This window comes from Mustelus asterias, chromosome 1 (genome assembly GCF_964213995.1).
Source record: "Mustelus asterias chromosome 1, sMusAst1.hap1.1, whole genome shotgun sequence".
NCBI lineage: Eukaryota > Metazoa > Chordata > Chondrichthyes > Carcharhiniformes > Triakidae > Mustelus > Mustelus asterias.
In genome coordinates, this window is record NC_135801.1 from 5,049,205 (window position 1) to 5,072,079 (window position 22,875).

The 22,875-nt window shown below is 44.1% G+C and overlaps 1 protein-coding gene across 1 annotated transcript in view; it reads left to right on the plus strand.

Annotated features, from left to right (window-relative positions):
• The first annotated feature begins 289 nt into the window (after positions 1 to 289).
• LOC144490390 (tetraspanin-5) overlaps positions 290 to 22,875 on the plus strand; it is a 97,963-nt gene continuing 75,377 nt past the window's right edge. Inside the window, exon 1 of the mRNA XM_078208166.1 lies at positions 290 to 691. Within this exon, the coding sequence (XP_078064292.1) occupies positions 611 to 691 (81 nt within the window). The 5' untranslated portion in view covers positions 290 to 610. The remainder of the gene's footprint in view (positions 692 to 22,875) is intronic.

Below are 22,875 nucleotides of genomic sequence, written 5' to 3' on the forward strand. Positions count from 1 at the left end.
TCTCTCTATCTCCTTCCAGCAGCTAATTCCTTTCTCCTCTCTATTCTCTCTTCCAGTATTTAATTATTTCCCTATCTCTCTATTCTTTCTCTCCTTCCAGCATCTAATTATTCCTCCCTCTCTCTATCTCTCTTTTCTCTCTCTCCTTTCAGCAGCTAATTCTTTCCCCCTCTATCTTTTCTCTCTCCTCCAGTGGCTAATTCTTTCCCCCTCTCTCTCTCATTATCTTTCAGGCTGTGTTTGCTGCTGCCTTCTCTCTCTCTCCCCCTGCCTGCCGGAAGTCCCGCCTTTGCCTCTCCCCAGGCGCCTCCTTGTCCCAGGATTTGGTCCGGATCCTTGTCCCGGGATGTGATGTGTTAAAGCCGGAGTTGCGGCTGTGCAGCGTCCGCGGGGCGCTCCCTGTCCAGAGGCGGGAGGAGGCTGCCCGCCCGCCCTCAGCCGCCCGACACATTGTAGCCGAGCCGGACACATTGTAACCCGGGCAGCCGGAGACACTTTGTATCCTCGGCCTTTCCCCAGCGCCGCTATCCGTCTCCCCTCAACCCCAGCCCGGCTGCCTCCAACCTTCCGCCGCCTTCCCAGCCAATTCTTCCTTCATGAGCAGCCCAAGATGTCAGGGAAACATTACAAAGGACCTGAAGTCAGCTGCTGCATCAAGTATTTCATATTCGGCTTTAACATTATATTCTGGGTGAGTAACACACACACCAGCTGGGGAGACTTAGTCTGACAGCTGTGCTCTGGGATATCTGTAGAGAGCGAGCAGGGGGAGGGAGGGAGCTTTACAGGGAAAGGTGCAGCATCAACCAGCCTGGGAAAAACTGTGGGAGGCAAAGGATAGGAAAGATCCAGCAATTGTTCACTGTTAGAGATTGTACAAGAGACGCTTTGTGTGTGTGTGTGTGTGTGTGTGTGTGTGAGAGAGAGGGGGAGGGGGGGGGGGGGGGGGGGGAGAGAGGCCAGAGAGTTGTGAGAATCGTGTACACTGGGTGTTGCTAGCATTGTTCCTAACAAAAAGGAAAAGTTTTTTAAAAAAAAAACCCTACACCATAACAAAATACATTGCAAGCTGCTGTTAAAGTGTGTTCATCTGCTGTTTGTTTGCACAGAGCAGAATGTGGGACATCTTGTCATTTGTACAGGCTGCCTCTAGTATTCAAAGGACCCCCTCTCAGCACTTTTTTTACAATCAAAAACCAGGTTTTTAAAAAAAAATCACTGGGGTCAAAGTCTTAATTCAGCTTGCATGAATTCAGTGTTAGCCTATAAGGTAAAGGTCAACCACTGAGTTGCAAATTCATTTACAAGGTAATGCTTTGCTGCTGTCATTCTGAATGTTAACCGTATCCATTTAGTTCATTGGTAATTATTGGTTCAAATCTGTTTGTGTGTGTGTGTGGATGTGAGCATTTCTATTAAATATAATTGCAATGCCAAGACAGGAATGTGCTGTTTTTATAAGTGCTGGAGCTGTATAAAGATGTCAATGAATAGAATGTAGGTGTGTGCCGTATTAAGGCCAGAAAGTGTAACCGATCTTTGAAACGAATGGTGGAATCACAGAGGTTAGGTTACATCAAGGATCCCGTCTTTTTGTTACATCAGTTAAGAGTTTGTAAATGTGAACCTTCTTGCTAAGGTGGATCAGAGACAAAGCATTTTAAGACTGCTTTAAATCTGTGGGAAAGAGAAGAATTGTGATGGTAGGAGGTGGAAAATGTTATTAACTATCCTAATTGTAGGATTTGTGGTTTACAATAGTGTGTGCTCCTAAAGTTCTATCTACTGGTTTTGTTTTTAGATTATTTTAAATTACTCACCTGTGGCTTATTGTAACTTTTGAGAAAATGGAAGTGGGAGTTGGTGGTGGTGGGGCGGGGGGAGGTTGTCAGAAATTGAAATCATAGAATAGAATCCCTACAGTGCAGAAGGAGGCCATTTGGCCCATCGAGTCTGCACCGACGACCATCCCACCCAGGCCCTATCCCCATATCTCCACATATTTGCCCTATGAATCCCCCTGACCCTAAGGGGCAATTTAGCATGACCAATCCACCTAACCTGCACATCTTTGGATTATGGGAGGAAACCGGAGCACCCGGAGGAAACCCACGCAGACACGGGGGTAAAGTGCAGACACCACACAGACAGTGACCCAAGCCGGGAATCGAACCCAGGTCCCTGGCGCTATGGGGCAGCAGTGCTAACCACTGTGCTGCTCCTGTGCTACTGTCAATTACATGGGAAGAATGATCCAATAAGTTGGAGAGAACAAGAATGCTGATGACTAAGAGAGAGACCTGTTTCATGCAAAACTTGATGGGAAATGGTGTTTGCTATGTGGAAGACCTAAGTCTAATAATGAATGGATATGGCTTTTAAAAAGTCAGTAGGCTATATTTTCAGGTTAGAAGTGTGGGGCAATCACTATCAGAAAATACTGAATAGGCTGGGTTTAATTCCTGTAGGAAGTTACAATCCTGTAGATTTATGGTAGCACTTTATATCACAATAAGTTAATAGTTGTCCTTTAGGGTGCGGTGGCCTGATAAAGGCCTTTATAACCATGAAAGAATTAAATGGGTTAGACTTGGAGAAGATATTTCCAAAATCAGGGACCCTGAATACAAGATAGCCGCCAATAAAATCCAATAGGGAATTCAGTAGAATATGGAACTCGCTAGCCCAGGGAGTGGTTGGGATGAAAAGCACAGATGCCAGATAAACACGTGAGGGAGGAAGGAACGGAAGGCTATGCAGGTAGAGAGGGAGGAGGTTTGTGTGGAACATAGACCAGTTGGGATGGATGGCCCGGTGTTCATTCGAGGTAATTCAAATATCCCAGGAACATCCTGAAAAGCCCATTAAAAATTGTCCTGCAAGGTAGCAATCCTTGACAATCTAGGCCCGTTTAGTGGCTTGCACTTGGAGTAATGGTCCACCTGAATTTGGGCCACCCCATCCCCCTCAAATAAATGAGCTGCACGTTCTAACTAATGAAATCGGCCAATATTTATAACTTGGGGCATTGCAAAGAATTGTCACGTTTTCACGCTATTTTGTTTAGGTACCCTTAAAGCAGCAGTACTTTGGTAAAGAACAGAATGGGAGCTCTCTTCTATATGTTACCCAGTCGGCTAGACCAGGCATCCTGTAACTCTGCTAAAACAGCAATTACCAATGAGAAAGCTATTTAAATTAAAATTACAGGCCATATAACATGCATCATGTTTTACAAAATAATTAATACAGAATGCTTGGAAGCGAGTTTAAGATAATGTATTATTTAGGTAGTTATAATTTCTGTGATGCCTAAAGGACAACTATTAACTTATTGTGATATAAAGTGCTACCATAAATCTACAGGATCGTAACCCCCCCGCGATGCAGTGTGATAATCCAGCAATACTGTACAATCTCAATCCAGTAAGAAGTCTCACAACACCAGGTTAAAGTCCAACAGGTTTATTTGGTAGCAAATACCATAAGCTTTCGGAGCGCGGCTCCTTCGTCAGATGGAGTGGAAATCTATTTTTAAATTTAAAAAATTTTAAATTTATTAATTTTATAATAAATTTATACTCTTTTTAAATTTTTGCCCCAGAATAATTAATTCCATGTACCAGGGCAGAGGAACTTCATTTATGTGTGGGGGAAAAAATTGGATTTATAAAGCGCTTTCCACAACCACTGGATGCCTTTAAATGATTACAGTCGATGAAGTAATTTTAGCCACTGTTGTAGAGTAGGAAACGCAGCAACAGGTTTGCACACAGCAAGATCCCACAAACAATGCTATGATAATGATCAGATAATCTGATTATGATGTTGTTGTTGGAGGGATAATTAATTGAGGGACTTGAGAAGTTGGAATAGTTCTATCTTCAGAAGAGAAGGTTAAAGGGAGATTTAATAGAGGTTTTGATGGAGTAAATAAAGGGAAACTGTTTCTCTCAGAGCTGTGACTCTATTGGGAGGAAAATAGGATTAATTAAAGTTTATTTATTAGTCACAAGTCAGCTTACATTAACACTGCAATGGAGTTACTGTGAAAGTCGCCACACTCCAGTGCCTGTTCGGGTACACTGAGGGACAATTTAGCATGGCCGATGCACCTAACCACCTCTTTGAACTGTGAGAGAAAACCGGAGCACCCAGAGGAAACCCACGCAGACACGGGGAGAGTGTGCAAACTCCACGCAGACAGTGACCGAAGCCGGGAATCGAACCCACGGTGCCTGGCACTGAGGCAGCAGTGCTAACCACTGTGCCACCATGCCGCCCCTTTGGTAGATATTGTTGATCTGGACTCGATGGGTCGAAGGATCTTTTCTGCACTGTCTGACACTGACTCTGATGGGAGCGGCAGAGGGCAGATTTAAGCTAATTGACAAATTAGGCCTCTGCAAAGTCTTGGGATGCGTTACTATATTAAACATAGTGCTGTATCAAAGAAAGCTATTCGGGTTTGGGTTAGAATAAATTCCGACTATTTAGTGGTCAGGATTAGGCAATATTGAATAAAATAGCGCTGGAGGTTGTTATTGGAATTGGCAGAAAGTTCATCTGAAGCGCCTTTAGAATTGCGAAAGAGATATGGCACTGTTTAAATCAGACCAAAGTATAGCTTCGGGGGGAGGGGGAGGTGACAGCCACTGGGTCTTTGGTTCCCCCTGTAAAAGGCTGAGAAGGTCCCCCCCCCCCCCCCCCCCAGGTTAGAGTTCGCCTCTTTGGATTGTTTGGCTGTTCTTTGTAAAGCTGTTGAATAACAATGTTCCACTTGAGCTGCTTAAATAACGGAGGATCGTTTCTACTGGGCCACACCCAGCCGTGCAGGGGATTTTAAAATCAGTCCAGTGTATAGCTGCAGTATTTTGTTAGAAGAGGCGAACACGATTGCATGATATTAACAGAGACAAAAGACAGATCGGAAGATAGTGTTGTTCTTCTAAGTGTCTGGTCAGGTCCTGTGTGTGCACAACATGCAGTTTCTGATTACCCTGGCGAAAGTAGAATGGGCGGAAACAGCATGGAGGGAACACAGACTGTTCTGGGAGCTAAGGGAAGGGAGGCTGGGGAAGTGCAGCTTTTTCCGTTTGGAAAACAAGTCTTCAGTCTGCCACATCAAAGTTTTTTAAACTTTCGAAAGAGGTTACGTCCGGGCCAATTGTTTGCACTTGGCGTTTACTCGGCCAAGTGTCGCTTTGCACGGGAACACTGGGGGAGTAGGAAGGGGGATGCATTCTGCATGTGTATTGTGCCTTGCATTAATGAGGGCATTAGCAGGGCGAGAGCATACACTCATTAAAATCTGTGACACTCTCTGGTGCCATGGTGACCGGCCTGTCTCTCCAAAAGCATGGGTATATCAGCTGCTGTGATGGAACCGTAACTGCAGACAAGCAGGTTGCCAGCTGCAAAAGACTGTTGCAAAAGGGCTTAATCCCGCCCCTCCCCAACCCACCCCCCACAGGGTGACCAACTCTAATGAAAACTTCGGGGAGGTTGCCAGTGACCAATTGAACAAGGATGTTTTTGAATTGATTTATTATTGTCACATGTATTGGTATACAGTGAAAAGTATTGTTTCTTGCGCACTATTTAGACAAGATGTGGAGATGCCGGCGTTGGACTGGGGTGGGCACAGTAAGAAGTGTCTCAACGTCGGGTTGAAGTCCAACAGGTTTATTTGGCATCACGAGCTTTCCGAGCGCTGCTCCTGCACCAGATGAGTCCTGATGAAAGAGCAGTGCTCCGAAAGCTCATGATACCAAATAAACCTGTTGGACTTTAACCTGGTGTTGTGAGATTTCTTACTGTGCTATACAGACAAAGCATACCATTCATAGAGAAAGCAAAGGAGAGAGTGCGGAATGTAGTGTTACCGTCATAGCTAGGGTGTAGGGAAAGATCAACTTAATGTGAGTAGTTCCATTCAAAAGTCTGATAGCAGCAGGGAAGAAGCTGTTCTTGAGTCAGTTGGTATGTGACCTCAGACTTTTGTATCTTTTTCCTGACGGAAGAAGGTGGAAGAGAGAATGTCTAGGTGTGTGGGACCCTTAATCATGCTGGCTGCTTTGCTGAGGCAGCGGGAAGTGTAGACAGGGTCAATGGATGGGAGACCGGTTTGAGTGATGGACTGCACAGACTTGTGTTGGCTGCATTCTTGTGTTGTGCTGTGGTGGGATTTGAACCCACCATTACTAGGCCGGTGACATGACCACCAAATCAATATCTCCTCATCAATGCACTGCCTAAAAGGGCAGGGAAGGCAGATCCGACAGTAACTTTCAAAAAGGGAGTTGGATAAATGCTTGAAACGGAATTATCTGCAGGGCTATGGGCTACAATTTGAATAGCTTTTTCAAAAGCACTGGTATAGACACAATGGGCCAAATAGCCTCCCTGTAGCGTTCTATGATTGTATATTCTTCATGATTTGATGAAATGCAATGGGATAGCAATGATACACTGCACTAGCAATTGGACTCAATTTGCTCATGCTGTCAATTTGTTGGGTTTGCATTCAATGCCCTTGGGATGTGGGGCGGATGTTTAAGGAAAGTTGGTCAAAAGAGTGCAAATTTTAAAAAAATCACAAAGCCAACTAACTATTCCTGGGCCGCACTCACATGTTTTCCAAGCAATTGATTCAGAGCATCATAGGCAAAGGCCATTAGCTGTAGGGTAGAAATAAGCAAGGAAAATAGGACAAAAGAAAGGATAAATCCCCTTATAAAAAAAGTAGCATTTACTTGGTCTCTTAACTCATTGCCATAGCAACGCAGAACACTGGGGCAGAAAACGGCTCCATTTTTCTTTTGAGAAATATTCACCACCATGTATTCAGTGAAGTGAAAATATCTCCATTAGTAACTGAATTCTCACTCTGCCCAGTGCTCAATCTACCTAGTTTCCCTGGCAATCATTTACTTTCTACTGGGCTCCTTCCATGATCCCCTCCCCCATTACAGAAAGAAGCAACTTAAGTAATACGTTACAGAAACATCCAATTCATCCTCTGGCTCACGTGAAGTCTAGGTCGCTTGATTCTCACCTCCACTCAACTTTTAGGCCATTCAGCCCTTCGAGCTGATACACTCTCCTTGAAGATGGAAAAGGCTTCACTGATAGTGAGCCAAGTCCAGCTGGGTCAGTGTGCCACTCGACCTCCAAAGTCATTACTTTGTCACATAAATGTATATTTTACACCAAGGTCCAACAGCCACGCAACCACCCAGAGCCACATTTTAAAATCAATAAATGTGCAAGCACTCCCAAGAAAAATGTTTTTTTTCTTTCAGCACTAACTTTGTGGTGATCTGATGAAGTTTTGCAAAATAATTAAAGCACTAGACAGGTTGCCTATTTAAAAGATTACTCCAATTGGGGAGGACTAGAGGAATTTAAATGCAATTAATTAGAAAAAAACTGGAATGGAATGCTACTCATTAATAATGATCCTGAATCTTTGGATTGTGGTAAAACCCCAGCTGGTTTAATAACGTCCTTTAGGGAAGGAAATTGGCCGTCCTTACCCATTCTGGCCTACATGTTACCCCAGACCCACAACAATGTGGTTGACTCACACATGCCCTCCGAAATGGCCTTGGCAAGCCACTCGGTTCTATCAAACAGCTACAGAGAAAAAAGCACTTGGGTAGGCTAACACCAAAGGGGGAACTGTGCTTGTTGGAAAGGTCTGATTTGGAGGAGCACAAAGGTCCTGGAGGAGATGAGTTAAAGAGAAAGAGGGGGGACGAGGCTACTGATGGATTTGAAAAGAAGGATGGGAATTTTAAAATTGGCTCCCCATTAAGTGATGTCTCAATGTACATCAGTGAGCTCAGGGGTGATGGGTGAAAGGGAATTGGTGCGAGTTAAGCTACAGAATTATAGAATCCTTACAGTGCAGAAGGAGGCCATTCGTCCCATCGAGTCTGCACCAACCACAATCCCACCCAGGCTCTATTCCCATAACCCCGTGCATTTACCCTAGCTAGTTCCTTTAACACTAAGGGGCAATTTAAAATAGCCAATCCACCTAACCCACACATCTTTGGGCTGTGGGAGGAAACCCATGCAGACACAGGGAGAACATGCAACTCCACACAGACAGTGACCCAAGCTGGGAATCGAACCCGGGTCCCTGGTGCAGTGAGGCAACAGTGCTACTGTGCCGCCCAGGTAAGAGTTTTGTACATGTTTATGCTGAGTGGAGACCAGCCAGGAGAATATTGGAGTAGTTGTTGAGAGGTTAACAAAGGCATAGATGAGGATTTGATAGGTTGAGGCAAGGCTGGAGTCCAGTGCACATAGCTAGAAATAGGCTGTCCTGGTCATGAGGCTGGAAACTCAAGTAAGGGTGAAATTAGTCTGAGGTTATTTCTTTGGAACATTTTTTTTGTCTCTTCAGGAGGTTACATAGCTTGTAGCTGGCAAGAAAAGATAAGGGATGGAGGGGAGGGGAGGGCTGGCGGAGGGGAAGGTCGGTGTCTGATTGTGATGGGTTCTGATCTACAGGATTGATAGAACAGCTGATTATTTTCTTATCCATTTATTCCGTATGTTTGCGAATGATGTCTAAGAGAACACAAAGGAAATCAAGAACCACAGAGCATTTGAGGAACTAAAATGACTTAGCAAGCCACTCAGATCAGGAGCAATTGCGGATGGGCAACAGATGATGGTCTTGCCAGTGACACCCACATCCCATGAAAGAATGAAAAGAAAATCAGATTGTAACAATGTGTGATCCACCATTTTAGCTAATGACCTTAAGACTATATAGAAACATAGAAAATAGAAGCAGGAGGAGGCCATTCTGCTCTTCAAGCCTGTTCTGCCACTCATTAGGATTGTGACTGATCAACAAATTCAATATCCTGCCTCCCCCCCCCCCCCCCCCCACCCCGCATATCCCTTTAGCCCCAAGAGCTATATCTAATTTCTTCTTGAAATCAAGAACATTTATGGATGAGAAAGGACTTCTGGGTTCATCTGGGCTCATCACTCCAGATTGAGAGACTATTCAGATTGTGCACTAAGAATTCCAAGTGTTTAATTGTAAGCGCCAGTCACTGTGAAGAACAACTTTCTCTCACGAGTCTGAAATTTTGCTCGTTTAGACCCAAGCCCCTCTTAGCTGTTGTTGTGCATTAATTTGAAATTGTGTTCCATATCAACCTTTCCCATTCCACTCAATGTCTTATAAGCCGCAGTAGCCTCACCAAATGGTTCCCTCCTTCCAATGCTGCAAAGCCTGAGTTTATTCAGTCTTTCCTAGTGTTGGTTCTGTGATTCTCACCATCACACAATCGACACTCTGATTTGAACACTTCCTTGTGTCAATGATCTGCCACTTTGCAGATTTTTTTTTCCTGCCTATCTTTGTTAAATTTCATCTGTCTAATGTTTCACCCATTTGCATATTTTGATTTGATTTATTATTGTCAAATGTAATGATATACAGTTAAAAGTATTGCTTCTTGCACATTATACAGACAAAAAAATACTGTACATAGGGGAGAAAGAAAGGAGAGGGTCTAATGTTAGTCATAGCTCAGGTGAGGAGAAAGATTAGCTTAATATAACATCTGATGGCAGCAGAGTCGGTTGGGACGTGATCTCAGACTTTTGCATCTTTTCCTGACAGAAGAAGGTGGAAGAGTGGGCGGCACAGTGGTTAATACAGCTTCAGGGACCTGGGTTCGATTCCAGCCTCGGGTCACTGTCTGTGTGGAGTTTGCATATTCTCCCCGTGTCTGCGTGGGTTTCCTCCGGGTGCTCCAGTTTCCTCCCACAGTCCAAAGATGTGCGGGTTAGGTGTACAGGCCACACTAAATTGCCCCTTAGTATCCTGGGATGCGTAGATTAGAGGAATTAGTGAGGTAAATAAGTGGGTTACGGGGATAGGACTTGGGTGGGATTGTTGTCGGTGCAGACTCGATGGGCCAAATGGCAGCCTCCTGCACTGTGCGGTTTCTATGAGAGTATGTCCGGGGTGCGTGGGGGTCTTTGATTTATGCTGGCTGATTTTCCGAGGCAGTAGGAAGTGTAGACAGAGTTAATGGATGGGAGGTTGGTTTGTGTGATGGTCTGGGCTACATTCGCAACCCTTTGTAGTTTTATGCCAAAAAGTTCACAATTTGTAGTTCTTGGGTTGAGAATTAGTTGTTCCTCTTAGTTTGATTTGGTTGCTCTTGTTGAGTTTGACCAGTTGGGTCATACAGGGAGGTCCCAATGCCAATCCTGAGGAATTTTCCCATCTAACCCTGATTCCCTAAGACGTATCCATTTACTTCCCACCCTTCAACCACTTCTGCTTTGTCTTATTTAAGGTTTTACTTTGCCTTGTGAGCCCTTGTCTTTGGGCAGCTAAATGAACTCTGTTCCTGGGTTTCACTGAGAGACAATTCCTTAAGATAGTGGCGGGGTTGTGTCAGGCAGGATGTTCCTCACTTGAACTAGTGTTGGTCCCTGTTGATACTAAATTCATCAAAATAAAACAATTGAGGCCCTATTTGATCCTCCTGTAATGGTTTTGAGTGCAGTCACCATTGCAATGTAAGAAATGAGACAGCAATGAAAATGATAAAGTACTAGATGATCTGATTGTGATGTTGGTTGAGAAATAAAAAAAATTGGCTCCTGGACCCCAGGATTCCTTCATAATTGTGTTACAACCTTCCTTTTGTTTGCATTCCATGTGGACACACTCCTGTTCCCTGTGCGCACTCTCCTATCAACTCCCAGTGTCACACTCCTACGTAGGTAGTCCATTTCTATCCTACAATGGCTTCTTCCCCCTGACCCGCATCCCTGCATGTTTACTCTCGGAGAGCACCAAAGTTGCGATGGAGAGGATTTTTAAAAAATCATTCAGTCGTGGGACATGGGCGTCGCTGGCTGGCCAGCATTTATTGCCCATCCCTAGTTGCCCTTATTCAGAGGACAGTTGAGAGTCAACCACATTGCTGTGGCTGTGGAGTCACATGTAGGCCAGACCAGGTAAGGACGGCAGATTTTCTTCCCTATAGGACATTAGTGAACCAGATGGGTTTTTCCGACAATCGGCAATAGTTTCATGGTCATCAGTAGATTCTTAATTCCAGGTATTTTTTTATTGAATTCAAATTCCACTGTCTGCCGTGGCGGGATTTGAACCGGGTCCCCAGAACATTAGCTCCAGAAATGGGGACTGAGGAGAGCCAGTCATGTCTTCACCAACCCACCTTCAGTCAGCTACTTCATGTCTGTCTCTGCACCTCTCATTTTGGGATAGTTTACTCAAACTTCATAAATTAATTTTTTTTTTGTATGCCACAAGGATTACTCTGTGGCCAGCATGAACAAGACGTTGCCATGGGAATTGTGAGCAACCCGAACCAAAATCTGCTTCTGTCAGGCTCTGGTGTGGGAGGAGGTGAAGAGGAGAGAAGAGTTTAGCAAAATGATCTTTGTGGAAAATCTGACCAGTGATGCCAAATGTTACGATATGATATTGTCAGGGCTGCAGGATGGCATATGGTTCAAACAGATGATCTGACCCAAGTTTATTGTCTGCAAGAAGAACCTTTTGGGTGTAATGTAGTTTTGTCTCGATGGAGTTTGCAGAACAAAGCAATACGCTAATAAGGTAGTGGATGCAATGATTAGAATAGAAAGATGGGATATTAACTGCAGTTTTGGCTTAAGTCACAATTTCGTACTTGTGAAGACTTGCAGTAACAAGCAGTGATATGAGTCATTAATGAGGGATTGGTTTTTTTTGCTGCTTATGTAGAATTTGTCATTTTTTGCTTCCTTCCTCATATGCTTTCATTTTAAAAAATGCTATTTTTGCATGATAGGAACAGGAGGAGGCCATTCAGCCCTGTGTGTCTGTTCCACCGTTCAGCTAGATCATGTTGGATCTGTATTCTAACTCCATCTAACCGTCTTGCCCTCTGGACAGAATGTGACCATCCATTCAGACTGCCATCAGTGGGGAATTCCAAAACATAGCCTAGACTTCCCAGAAGTGTAAAGGATAAATCATGGTGAATCATCCTGGATCTGCAATTTGCAGAGCTCTCAGCAATTGTACAGCGAACAGTGGGCGAATCATAGAATCCCTACAGTGCAGAAGGAGGCCATTCGGCCCATCGAGTCTGCACTGACCACAGGCCCTATCACCATAACTCTACTTAATCACCCTACTAACTGACAAGGGACAATTTAGCATGGCCAATCAACCTAACCCGCACTTCTTTTGGAGTGTAGGAGGAAACCAGAGCACCCGGCGGAAACCAATGCAGACACGGGGAGAGCGTGCAGATTCCACACAGACAGTGACCCAAGCCGGGAATTGAACAGTTGCAGTCAGACCAGCATGACCTTGATGAATGGCGGAGCAGGTTCAAGGGGCCTACTCCTGCTCTGAATTGGTATGTCCTGGTCCAATATTTATCCCTCCAACAGCATCACTATAAGCAGGCCTTTTGGCTAAGATCAAGTGTAGTATGGTCGGCAGCCCATGGTCGGCCGCACTTGGTTGAGCTCATTGGGTTACGCTGAGGCTTCATATGTTTCATATGAAGCAATTTTTAAAAGCGGCATCTCGGCCTTTTGGCTAAGATGCAAATGAGCTCAAGTCTTGGAGGAGGAACCTCCTCCTTCTCCAATCAGCTTGGCTCATGTAGATCAGGCCCAGGACAGGGTGGTTCGGTCGCTCGCCCTGTCTTGTCAGCCTGGATCTGAAATGTCTCAACTTGTTGAGACTCTGAATTGGATTTGATTTGATTGAATTGGAAAAGTATTTTTAAAAAATCACTATAAGCAGGTTATCTGGCCATTATTACGTTGCAGTTTGGGGGCGATGGTTGTGCTCAGAGCAGCTGTTGTGTTTCCAACACAACAACGGTGACTACACTTCGGAAGTACTTCATTGGCTGTAAAGTACTTTGGGAACAATCTGAGGTTGTGAAAGATGACATAGAAACATAGAAGATAGGAGGAGGCCATTTGGCCCTTCGATCCTGCTCCACCATTCATCACGATCATGGCTGATCGTCCAACTCAATAGCCTAATCCTGCTTTCTCCCCATAACCTTTGATCCCATTTGCCCCCAAGTGCTATGTCCAGCCGCCTCTTGAATGCATTCAATGTTTTGCATCAACTGCTTCCTGTGGTAATGAATTCCACAGGCTCACCACTCTTTGGGTGAAGAAATGTCTCCTCATCTCCGTCCTAAATGATCTACCCTGAATTCTCAGACTGTGACCCCTGGTTCTGGACTCCCCCACCATCGGGAACATCCTCCCTGCATCTACCCTGTCTAATCCATGACGTTTGAATTCAAATCTCAATTTATTTCTTGCGTGGAGAATAGGGACAGCTGGTACTTGCAAAGTTAAATCAAATGATGTGGATTGGCCAAGTGTTTATTTCCCAAGTGTAAGTTTAAAATAATAATTAGTGTCCAGAATTGGAATGGTTTTCTGTTTGTCTGAAGAACAATATCTCAAAACAGTTGCATGGGCAGCATGGTAGCACAGTGGTTAGCACTGCTGCTTCACAGCTCCAGGGACCTGGGTTCGATTCTTGGCTTGGGTCACTGTCTGTGTGGAGTTTGCACATTTTCCCCGTGTCTGCGTGGGTTTCCTCCGGGTGCTCCGGTTTCCTCCCACAGTCCAAAGAGGTGCGGGTTAGGTTGATTGGCCATGCTAAAATTGCCCCTTAGTGTCCTGAGATGCGTAGGTTAGAGGGATTTGCGGGTGGATATGGGGGTAGGGCCTGGGTGGGATTGTGGTCGGTGCAGACTCGATGGGCCAAATGGCCTCTTTCTGCACTGTAGGGTTTCTATGATTCATGACAGGGTGACCCTGCTTTCTGATAAAACAAGGCTGAGGAATTAAATGTTTCTTGTTGAAAGAGAGAAATCATTTTAATTTTGTTTATTATTGTCACATGTATTAACATACAGTGAAAAGTATTGTTTCTTTGCGCGCTATACCGACAAAGCATACCGTTCACAGAATACATAGAGGAGAAGGAAGCAAGAGGGTGCAGAATATAGTGTTGCAGTTATAGAGTGTCGATAAGGATCAGCTTAATATATGGTTGGTCCATTCAGAAGTCTGATGACAGCAGCGAAGAAGCTGGGGAAAGCAGCCAGCGTAATCAAGGACCCAGACATTCTCTCTTCCACCTCCTTCTGTTGGGGAAAAAGATACAAAAATCTGAGAACACATACCAACCAACTAGCGCTGGAGCAAGGTGAGTTCTTGCAAGCTGTGCCCAGCATACATTCTAATTCTATCTTTTACTCTCGTTCTATGCTTCTAAAATTCTTTCTCTGCACCCTAGCTGTGACTACATTCTGCATTCTCTTGTTTCCTTCTCTGTTTTGTCTGTATAGCGTGCAAGGAACTATACTTGTCACTGTATGTTAATACATATAACAAATCAAATCAAGAACAGCTTCTTCTCTGCTGCCGTCAGACATTTGAATGGACCTACCATATATTAAGCTGATCTTTCTCTACACCCTATCAGTGACTGTAACACTATATTCTGCACCCTCTCCCTTTTCTTCTCCTATATGTACTGTATGGACAGTATGTTTTGTCTGTATAGTGCGCAAGAACTTTTCACTGTACATCAATACATGTGGCAATAATAAATCAAATCCAAAGAAACTGAACTGGACTAGTCATATAAATATTGTGGCTACAAGAGCAGGCACCCCATCCACAAACATTCACTCCCTTCACCATTGATGAACGGTGGCAACCATGTGTACGATCCACAAGATACACTGTAGGAATTCACCAAGGCTCCTTCGACTGCACCTTCTAAATCAGTGACCACTGTCACATAGAAGGACAAGGGCAGCAAATACCTGGGAACATCCCCACCTGCAAGTTCCCCGACAAGTCACTCACCATCCTGAATTGGAAATATATCACTGTTCATTCACTGTCGCTGGGTCAAAAATCCTGGAAATCTGTTCCTCACTTCACTGTGGATGTGACTGCCTCGGCAAAGCAGCCAGCATAATTAAGGACTCCACACACTCCGGACATTCTTTCTTCCACCTCCTTCCGTCGGGAAAAAGATACACAAGTCTAAGGTCACGTACCAACCGACTCAAAAACAGCTTCTTCCCTGCTGTCATTAGATGTTTGAATGGACTTACCTTATATTAAGTTGATCTTTCTCTGCACCCTAGCTATGACTGTAACACTACATTCTGCACCCTCTTCTTTCCTTCTCTATGAACGGTATGCTTTGTATAGTGCGCAAAATACAATACTTTTCACAGTACACTAATACATGTGATAATAATAAATCAAATCAAATCTACCTCCGATGACCTGCAGCAGTCCAAGAAGGCGGCTCACCACCACCTTCTCACGGGCAATTAGGGATGAGCAATAAATGCTGACCTAGCCAGTGATGCCCACATCTCTTTAAATAAAAAAAGGTTAGATGGCATTTCAACAACGCAGGCAGTGGGCGCATCAGGAGAGCTGGCTGTTGTCGGCTGTTATTAGCCTACACGTGGAACTTGATCTTGTATAATCTTCCTTTATGTCAATATGTTTGGGTGAAAGCAGGATTAATATGTGCTAGGCTTTGAACCAGGGGCCTGGCTGCCATTCACCATTGTGTTGTGAAATGTAATGTACTTGATCAATTGCAGCAACCATTCTGTGTGGTAGAGTATAGAGTTCTTGATAACTGGGTCAAATATAATCTCTCCTTTAGCGTGTTTCAACTGCTGCACCCGCTAATGTCAATTTATTCCCTTGTTTCATGTGAAATTAATACTGCAAGTTTAATCTTTCACACAGTGTCATCTTGATCTTTATGCTGTTTCTTTATTAAGTAATATGATACCAGAGAATTGTGAGCTTGCAATAATTGGTGCCCCCTTTAATATCTCGAGCAACACTGATAAATTCATGTTATGAAAGAATGTGGAATTTATTGTCCATTTCCAGTTATTGATCTAATTGTATTACACATCAGATATCAACATCGATGTCAGTAATTATCGGTGTAACCTGCGTGCGACTGGCCGAACCTGTGGAAAGATTAAGAGATTTAAAAGTTGAGTTAGTAATGCCCAAAACAGTTTACATCAGAGTTTTATACTGCTTCAAGATTCATTTGGTCTGAATCTGATCCTGCCCACAAAATTGGCCATGTTTCCAGTTTAAATTTGTGCCCTTCCATTGATTTATGCTGGTTCAGGAAGACACGTCAAATTTTCTTTGGTATGTTGGCATTCGTTAGCACATTTTAAAGCTTTTTTTCCGTTGTGAGTATAAAAATTGGCAGGTCATGCTGCAGCTGTACAGAACCTTAGTTAGGCCTCATTTAGAATATAGCGTACAATTCTGGTCACCACACTACCAGAAGGATGTGGATGCTCTGGAGAGGGTACAGAAGAGGTTTACCAGGATATTGCCTGCTCTGGATGGTATTAGCTATGAGGAGATGTTGGATAAACTCGGTTTGTTCTCACTGGAACGCGGAGGTTGAGGGGTGACCTGATAGAGGTCTACAAGATTGAGTGGCATGGACAGTCAGATGCTCTTTCCTTGGGTAGAAAAGTCAAGTACTAGGGGACATAGGTTTAAGGTGCGTGGGGAAAAGTTTAGAGGAGATGTGAGAGGCAAGTTTTTTACACAGAGGGTGGTGAATGTGTGGCCTGTGGAGGTGGTGGGAGCAGGTAGGATCGCGGCATTTAAGGGGCATCTGGATGAATACATGAATAGGATGGGAATGGAAGGATGCAGAGTCAGTAAGTGCGTATGGTTTTAGTTTAGGCATCTTGATCGGCGCAGGTTTGGAGGGCCGCAGGGCCTGTTCCTGTGCTGTATTATTCTTTAAAAATAAAACCTTTACTAAGAAACTGATCAATTCGAATCGATGGAATCATTAAACTTATTCTCTTTTTCCCCAAATCATTTTCATCAATTTTTAAATTGGGTTGTTCACAGTTGGCCAACTGGACGTGATCAGAGAAAACAGATTCAAAATGATTGGCGAAAGTGGGAAATAGTTTTTGGGCAGCATGAAGTTACACATCTTGAGAGCACTGCCTGGGAGGGTGATGGAGTCAGTTTCAACCAGAGCTTCAAAAGAAAGTTTGTTTAAGTGCCTGAAGGGAAAAATATTTGCAGTGATTTGGGGAAAAGGCATGGGATTCTGCTCATGCTGAAAGTTAGCATAGAATCAATGGGCTAAATGGCCACTCCTCTGCTGTAGCCATTCCACAGCCGTTCTCTGGACTCGGTGAGAATGAGCTAAAGGGAATCAGCAGACGGTGAAATCTCCTGGAGGCCTACAACTCTGGTGTCAGGAAATTTAGGAAGCAGGCTGATCCCAAAGGTGCAGACCGCCCGCCAGTAGTGTTCTGGTCAGATCTGAATGCCCACCATGAATAACAAACAAGCTGCCCCCCTCCTTCCTCCTCCCTCAGGTACCTAGTCCTAAGACTTCCATTGGAATGGTCCATGATCATGCTTGGCAAAGGACTGCAGTGGTTTGCCATTGCCTTCTGCAGTGTGGCTGACTAGGAAACTCTCCCACTCTTGGCGCCTACCATCAGGCATAATGGAAGGATTAGGGGAAGCAGTGGCATAGTGGACGAGTAATACAGAGACCCAGGATAATGCTCTGGGGACCCAGGTTCAAATTCCGCCACGGCAGATGGTGAACTTGAAATTCAATAAAAAAAAGTCTGGAATTAAAAATCTAATGATGACCGTGAAAGCATTGTTGATTGCTGTAAAAACCCATCTGGTTCACTAATGTCCATGAGGATAGGAAATCTGCTGTCCTTACCTGGTCTGGCCTACATGTGACTCCAGACATACAGCAAGCCCAAATCCACACAGCTGCCTAATTGCCCTTGAACTGAGTGGTTTCCAGGCCAATACAGAGGGCAGTACAGAGTCAACCACATTGCTGTGGGTCTGGAGTTGTCGTCAAGACTGGGTAAGGATGGCAGATTTCCTTCCCTGAAAGACATTGGTGAACCAGATGCGTTTTTACAACAATCGATAATAGCTTCATGATCACCATTACTGAGACCAGCTTTAGATTCCAGATTTATTAATTCAATTTTAATTCCACCAGCCGCTAAGGTGGGGTTTGAACCCGTGTCCCCTGAGCATTAGCCTGGGCCTCGCGATTACGACTTTACCACTACGCCATCATCTCCCATAATCCAGACTGGCAGTCTCTGCAGCGCTGAGGGAGATGTCCCGTAATGGTAAAACTCCCATGAAGCAAGTTTGAAATTTAAAACAAAATTAATCCATACAAAAAATTCTTCAAACTTAAATTTGTCATGGTCTCAATACTGCTCATGTTCTGATATTTAATAAAAGATAATTTGTTAATACAGGCAGCTGGTAACTGGTCCAGACCGTTGGGCAGCACGGTAGCACAGTGGTTAGCACTGCTGCTTCACAGCTCCAGGGTCCTGGGTTCGATTCCCGGCTCGGGTCACTGTCTGTGTGGAGTTTGCACATTCTCCTCGTGTCTGCGTGGGTTTCCTCCGGGTGCTCCGGTTTCCTCCCACAGTCCAAAGATGTGCGGGTTAGGTTGATTGGCCAGGTTAAAAATTGCCCCTGAGATTCGTAGGTTAGTGGGATTAGCGGGTAAGTATGTGGGGGTAGGGCCTGGGGTGGGATTGTGGTCGGTGCAGACTCGATGGGCCGAATGGCCTCCTTCTGCACTGTAGGGTTTCTATGATTTCTTGACAAAAGATAGATCATTGATTTATTGAAAAATCATCATGGCGACGGGTGCCAAATCTTGTTGAAGGCGGAGAGGCTCCGGACTGTGGCGACTGGGGGAATTTCACAGTAACTTCATTGCAGTGTTAATGTAAGCCTTACTTGTGACTAATAAATAAACTTTAAAATACAAATAAAACATCATTATAGTTCATGACATAGCTATAGGCAATCTTTAAAATAAAAATAAAATTTAAAATAATATAAGGATTGCACAGGCATACAGATAATTACAATACATTGTAACGTGTAGGTCTTAATTGACAATGAAGAGTCTACTGCAGTCTGCGTTTTGTATTCAAATCCATGGATTTACATGTTGCCAGGCTGTAATTTATTCAATTCTCAATCATTTACATACTATTGAGCTTTATAAGCAGGGACTGGGCTGTTTCACACTCTGTTTGGATAGGCACATGGAGCACACCAGGATGATAGGGAGTGGGATAGCTTGATCTTGGTTTCAGATAAAGCTCGGCACAACATCGTGGGCCGAAGGGCCTGTTCTGTGCTGTACTGTTCTATGTTTGTTCTATATCTTATTTGCGGAATGGTATTTTCTCTTTCGTTCCATTGCGTATTTCCTTTCCTGTGATTGTGATAAGATGGGAGGGGTTTCTAATGTTATCTAGGGCCATTATCTTTAACCTCCCCATCTGCAAATGATTATGTTAAGATTACAAGTTTGCCATCATTACTCAGTCCCTCGACATCAGAAATCGCTCTGGTGAATCACAACTGGAGTTTCTCCAAAGTAGTGGACTTCTAAAACTGAACACCGTCCTCTAACTGGAATTTGACCTGTGGACTGTGAGATTGCAGTTGTTCCGAATCTGGAGTACAAAGCTAGTATCAGTGATGGTGACCACGAAACTACTGGATTGTTACAAAAACCCATCTGGTTCACGAGTGCCCTTCAGGGAAGGAAATCTGCTGTCCTTACCCGGTCTGGCCTACATGTGACTCCAGATTCACAGCAATGTGGTTGACTCTTAGCTGCCCTCTGAAATGTCCCAGCAAGCCACTCAGTTCAAGGGCAATTAGGGATGGGCAATAAATGCTGGCCCAGCCAGCGATGCCCACATCCCATGAAAGAATAAACACAATCTCCTGTTGCTAAAATGAAAATGAACGGGCAAATAATTGCAATGCACGGGTTGGTGCCTTCTGAGTGTTTAATAGGCACAGGAGTTATTCCTTGATGGTTCGCTACCCTGCGGAGTATATGTAAAATAAATGAGCTGATTTTAAAAAAATAGCTTCGCTCCGTACTAAGGAAGGCTTTCAATTTTTAAAGAAGTAGACCTAAACCTCGTAGTTTCAAAGAAAATACCCTTCACCATCATAAAGCTCCCAAAACAGGGAAATGCAACGGAGTCATGGAGATTACTGGAAATGCTTCCGAATCATCGCCCAGTGTGACTGCAGTAGGCAGAGTTTGGTGCTGAATGGCTGACACTAAACACACAGCCTTCTCCACACTAGCATTCAAAATGCACAGAGCGTGCTGGTGAACGCAGCAGTTCTGTTGTGCAGGCAGGACTAAGGCAGTTTTTGTTTTGCAAAACAAAGTTTCCTTTGGTAGAATACAGTTCCACACCTCGCACCAATGTCCATTTTACGCACCCCTTGTTTCTGGTGCCTATGATGGAGTGGAGTTGGCAGAATGGAAAGCTCCTTCCACCCAAGCCCCTCACACCCTCCCCTCCCCCATTTCCTCTGTCTACCACACAAAGAGCAAATATGCTCAAGTTAAGTTTATTTATTAGTCACAAGTAAGGCTGACAATACTGCAATGAAGTTACTGCGAAATTCCCCTAGTCGCCACATTCTGGCAGCTGTTTGGGTCAATGCACCTAACCAGCACGTCTTTCGGACTGTGGGAGGAAACCAGAGCACCCAGAGGAAACCCACGCAGACACGGGGAGAACGTGCAGACTCCATACAGGCAGTGACCCAAGTCGGGAATCTAATCTGATCCCTGGCGCTATGAGGCAGCAGTGCTAATCACTGTGCCACCGTGTCACTTTAATGACTGCATAACATTGGAGCAAATCAGTCAGGAAAGGCAACTTTGAACTGCAACTTAAATAAAAAGCCTAATTAAAAGGGCATGCTCGAGATAAAGCCATAACCTCCCATTGCCATTTTATTTACTTTGAAATTTTGTTTTATTGCCGGTTAACATGGGCACCTCTCTTTAACTGTCACTGGACATCTATTCATTGAACTACACCACACCCTACTGCGTCAAATTGATTGCAATGGCCCTGATATTTATCAGGCTTATCACTGCATGACTTAAACACTAAACAGAGCAAATTCACATACCACCCTCACAATCACCAGTGATGTTCACTTTAAAGGAAGTATCTAAGCTCAAAACTAAACATGCATAATCTCCATGAAAATCTCCCATCCAACTCCATTGGGCCATTAAGTACACTTCAGATGATCACACCAGTCTACGAGATAGTAAAAAATTTGCATTCATATAGCACCCTTCATGACCTCAGGATGTTTCAAAGTGCTTCAAACTCTGCATAACAACAGTGACTTGAAGAGTAGTGCCACGGAAATGTATACAGCAACATCATGCTGAGCAGAGCATATAAAAACTGCATTCATCGTGGACCCAAATGTATGGATTTCATTATTGATGAGACTTTGTAGAAACGGAATGCAGCAACCAATTTGTGCACAGCAAGCTCCAACAAACAGCATTGTGGTAATAATCAGATTTTTTAAGGATCAATATTGGCCAGAATAGAAAAGAGAACTTGTCCCTCTTCTTCATATAATGTCACAGGATAATTTTACACCCAGCAAGAGGACAGACAGGTCCTTGATTCAAAGTCTCATCTGAAAGATGTCACCTCTGACAGTGCAGCACTCCCTCAGTACTGCACCCAGAATGTCAGCCTAGATTTTGTGCTGAAGTCCCACTAGTGAGTCTCGGACCCACAACCTTCAGGCACAAAGGCCAGACTTTTCTCTGCTGAGCCATGGCTGATGACATTACTGGCATTATTTGCATCAGCAAATGTTTAAAATTACTTGTATTGCCACTGTATTTTTTAACTTGATCCGTGTTGTTTCATGAAGTTAAAACTAACTCTCAGCTGCTTTCTTTGCTGGAGAGAGTTCATTGTCTTGGTTTACAGTCAACACAACTCACACGCCAGTGTCCCAGCTATCCCCATTTATAGACATTATAGACAATAGACATAGAGGGTTGAGGACTCCGGATCTGTACTCGTTGGAGTTTAGAAGGATGAGGGAGGATCTTATTGAAACTTACAGGGTACTGCGAGGCCTGGATAGAGTGGACATGGAGAGGATGTTTCCACTAGTAGGAAAAACTAGAACCAGAGGGCACAACCTCATGCTAAAGGGACGATCCTTTAAAACAGAGATGAGGAGGAATTTCTTCAGCCGGTGGTGAATCTGTGGAACTCTTTGCCACAGAAGGCTGTGGTGGCAAGGTCATTGAGTGTCTTTAAGACAGAGATAGATAGGTTCTTGATTAATAAGGGGATCAGGGGTTATGGGGAAAAGGCAGGAGAATGGGGATGAGAAAAATATCAGCCATGATTGAATGGCGGAGCAGACTCGATGGGCCGAGTGGCCTAATTCTGCTCCTATGTCTTATGGTCTTGCATACGAATACTCATCACCTGTTTAACAATGAAAGTAGAGTCATACAGACTCAAAATGTTAACTCTGTTTCTGTCTCCATAGATGCTGCCAGACCTGCTGAGTATTTGCATCATTTTCTATTTTTATTTAATGGTTTCCATGCTGTCAGCTATGTTGGGACCTTGACTAACCGGTCGAGCTACCCAGTATTGATGATGTGATTTGCTTGAGTACATATACTTGGAATCAAAACTGAACGTGTTATTCAAAATTTCACCCACTGAAGTTGGTTGGGGGAAGGAGCAGAGTCCTGATAATCTGATCTTACAATTTTCTCCTTTTCAACAACTCCAGTAGTCCATAAGTCTTTGTAATTCTTTACAAAGACTTTACAAAGGGCGGCACGGTAGCACAGTGGTTAGCACTGCTGCTTCA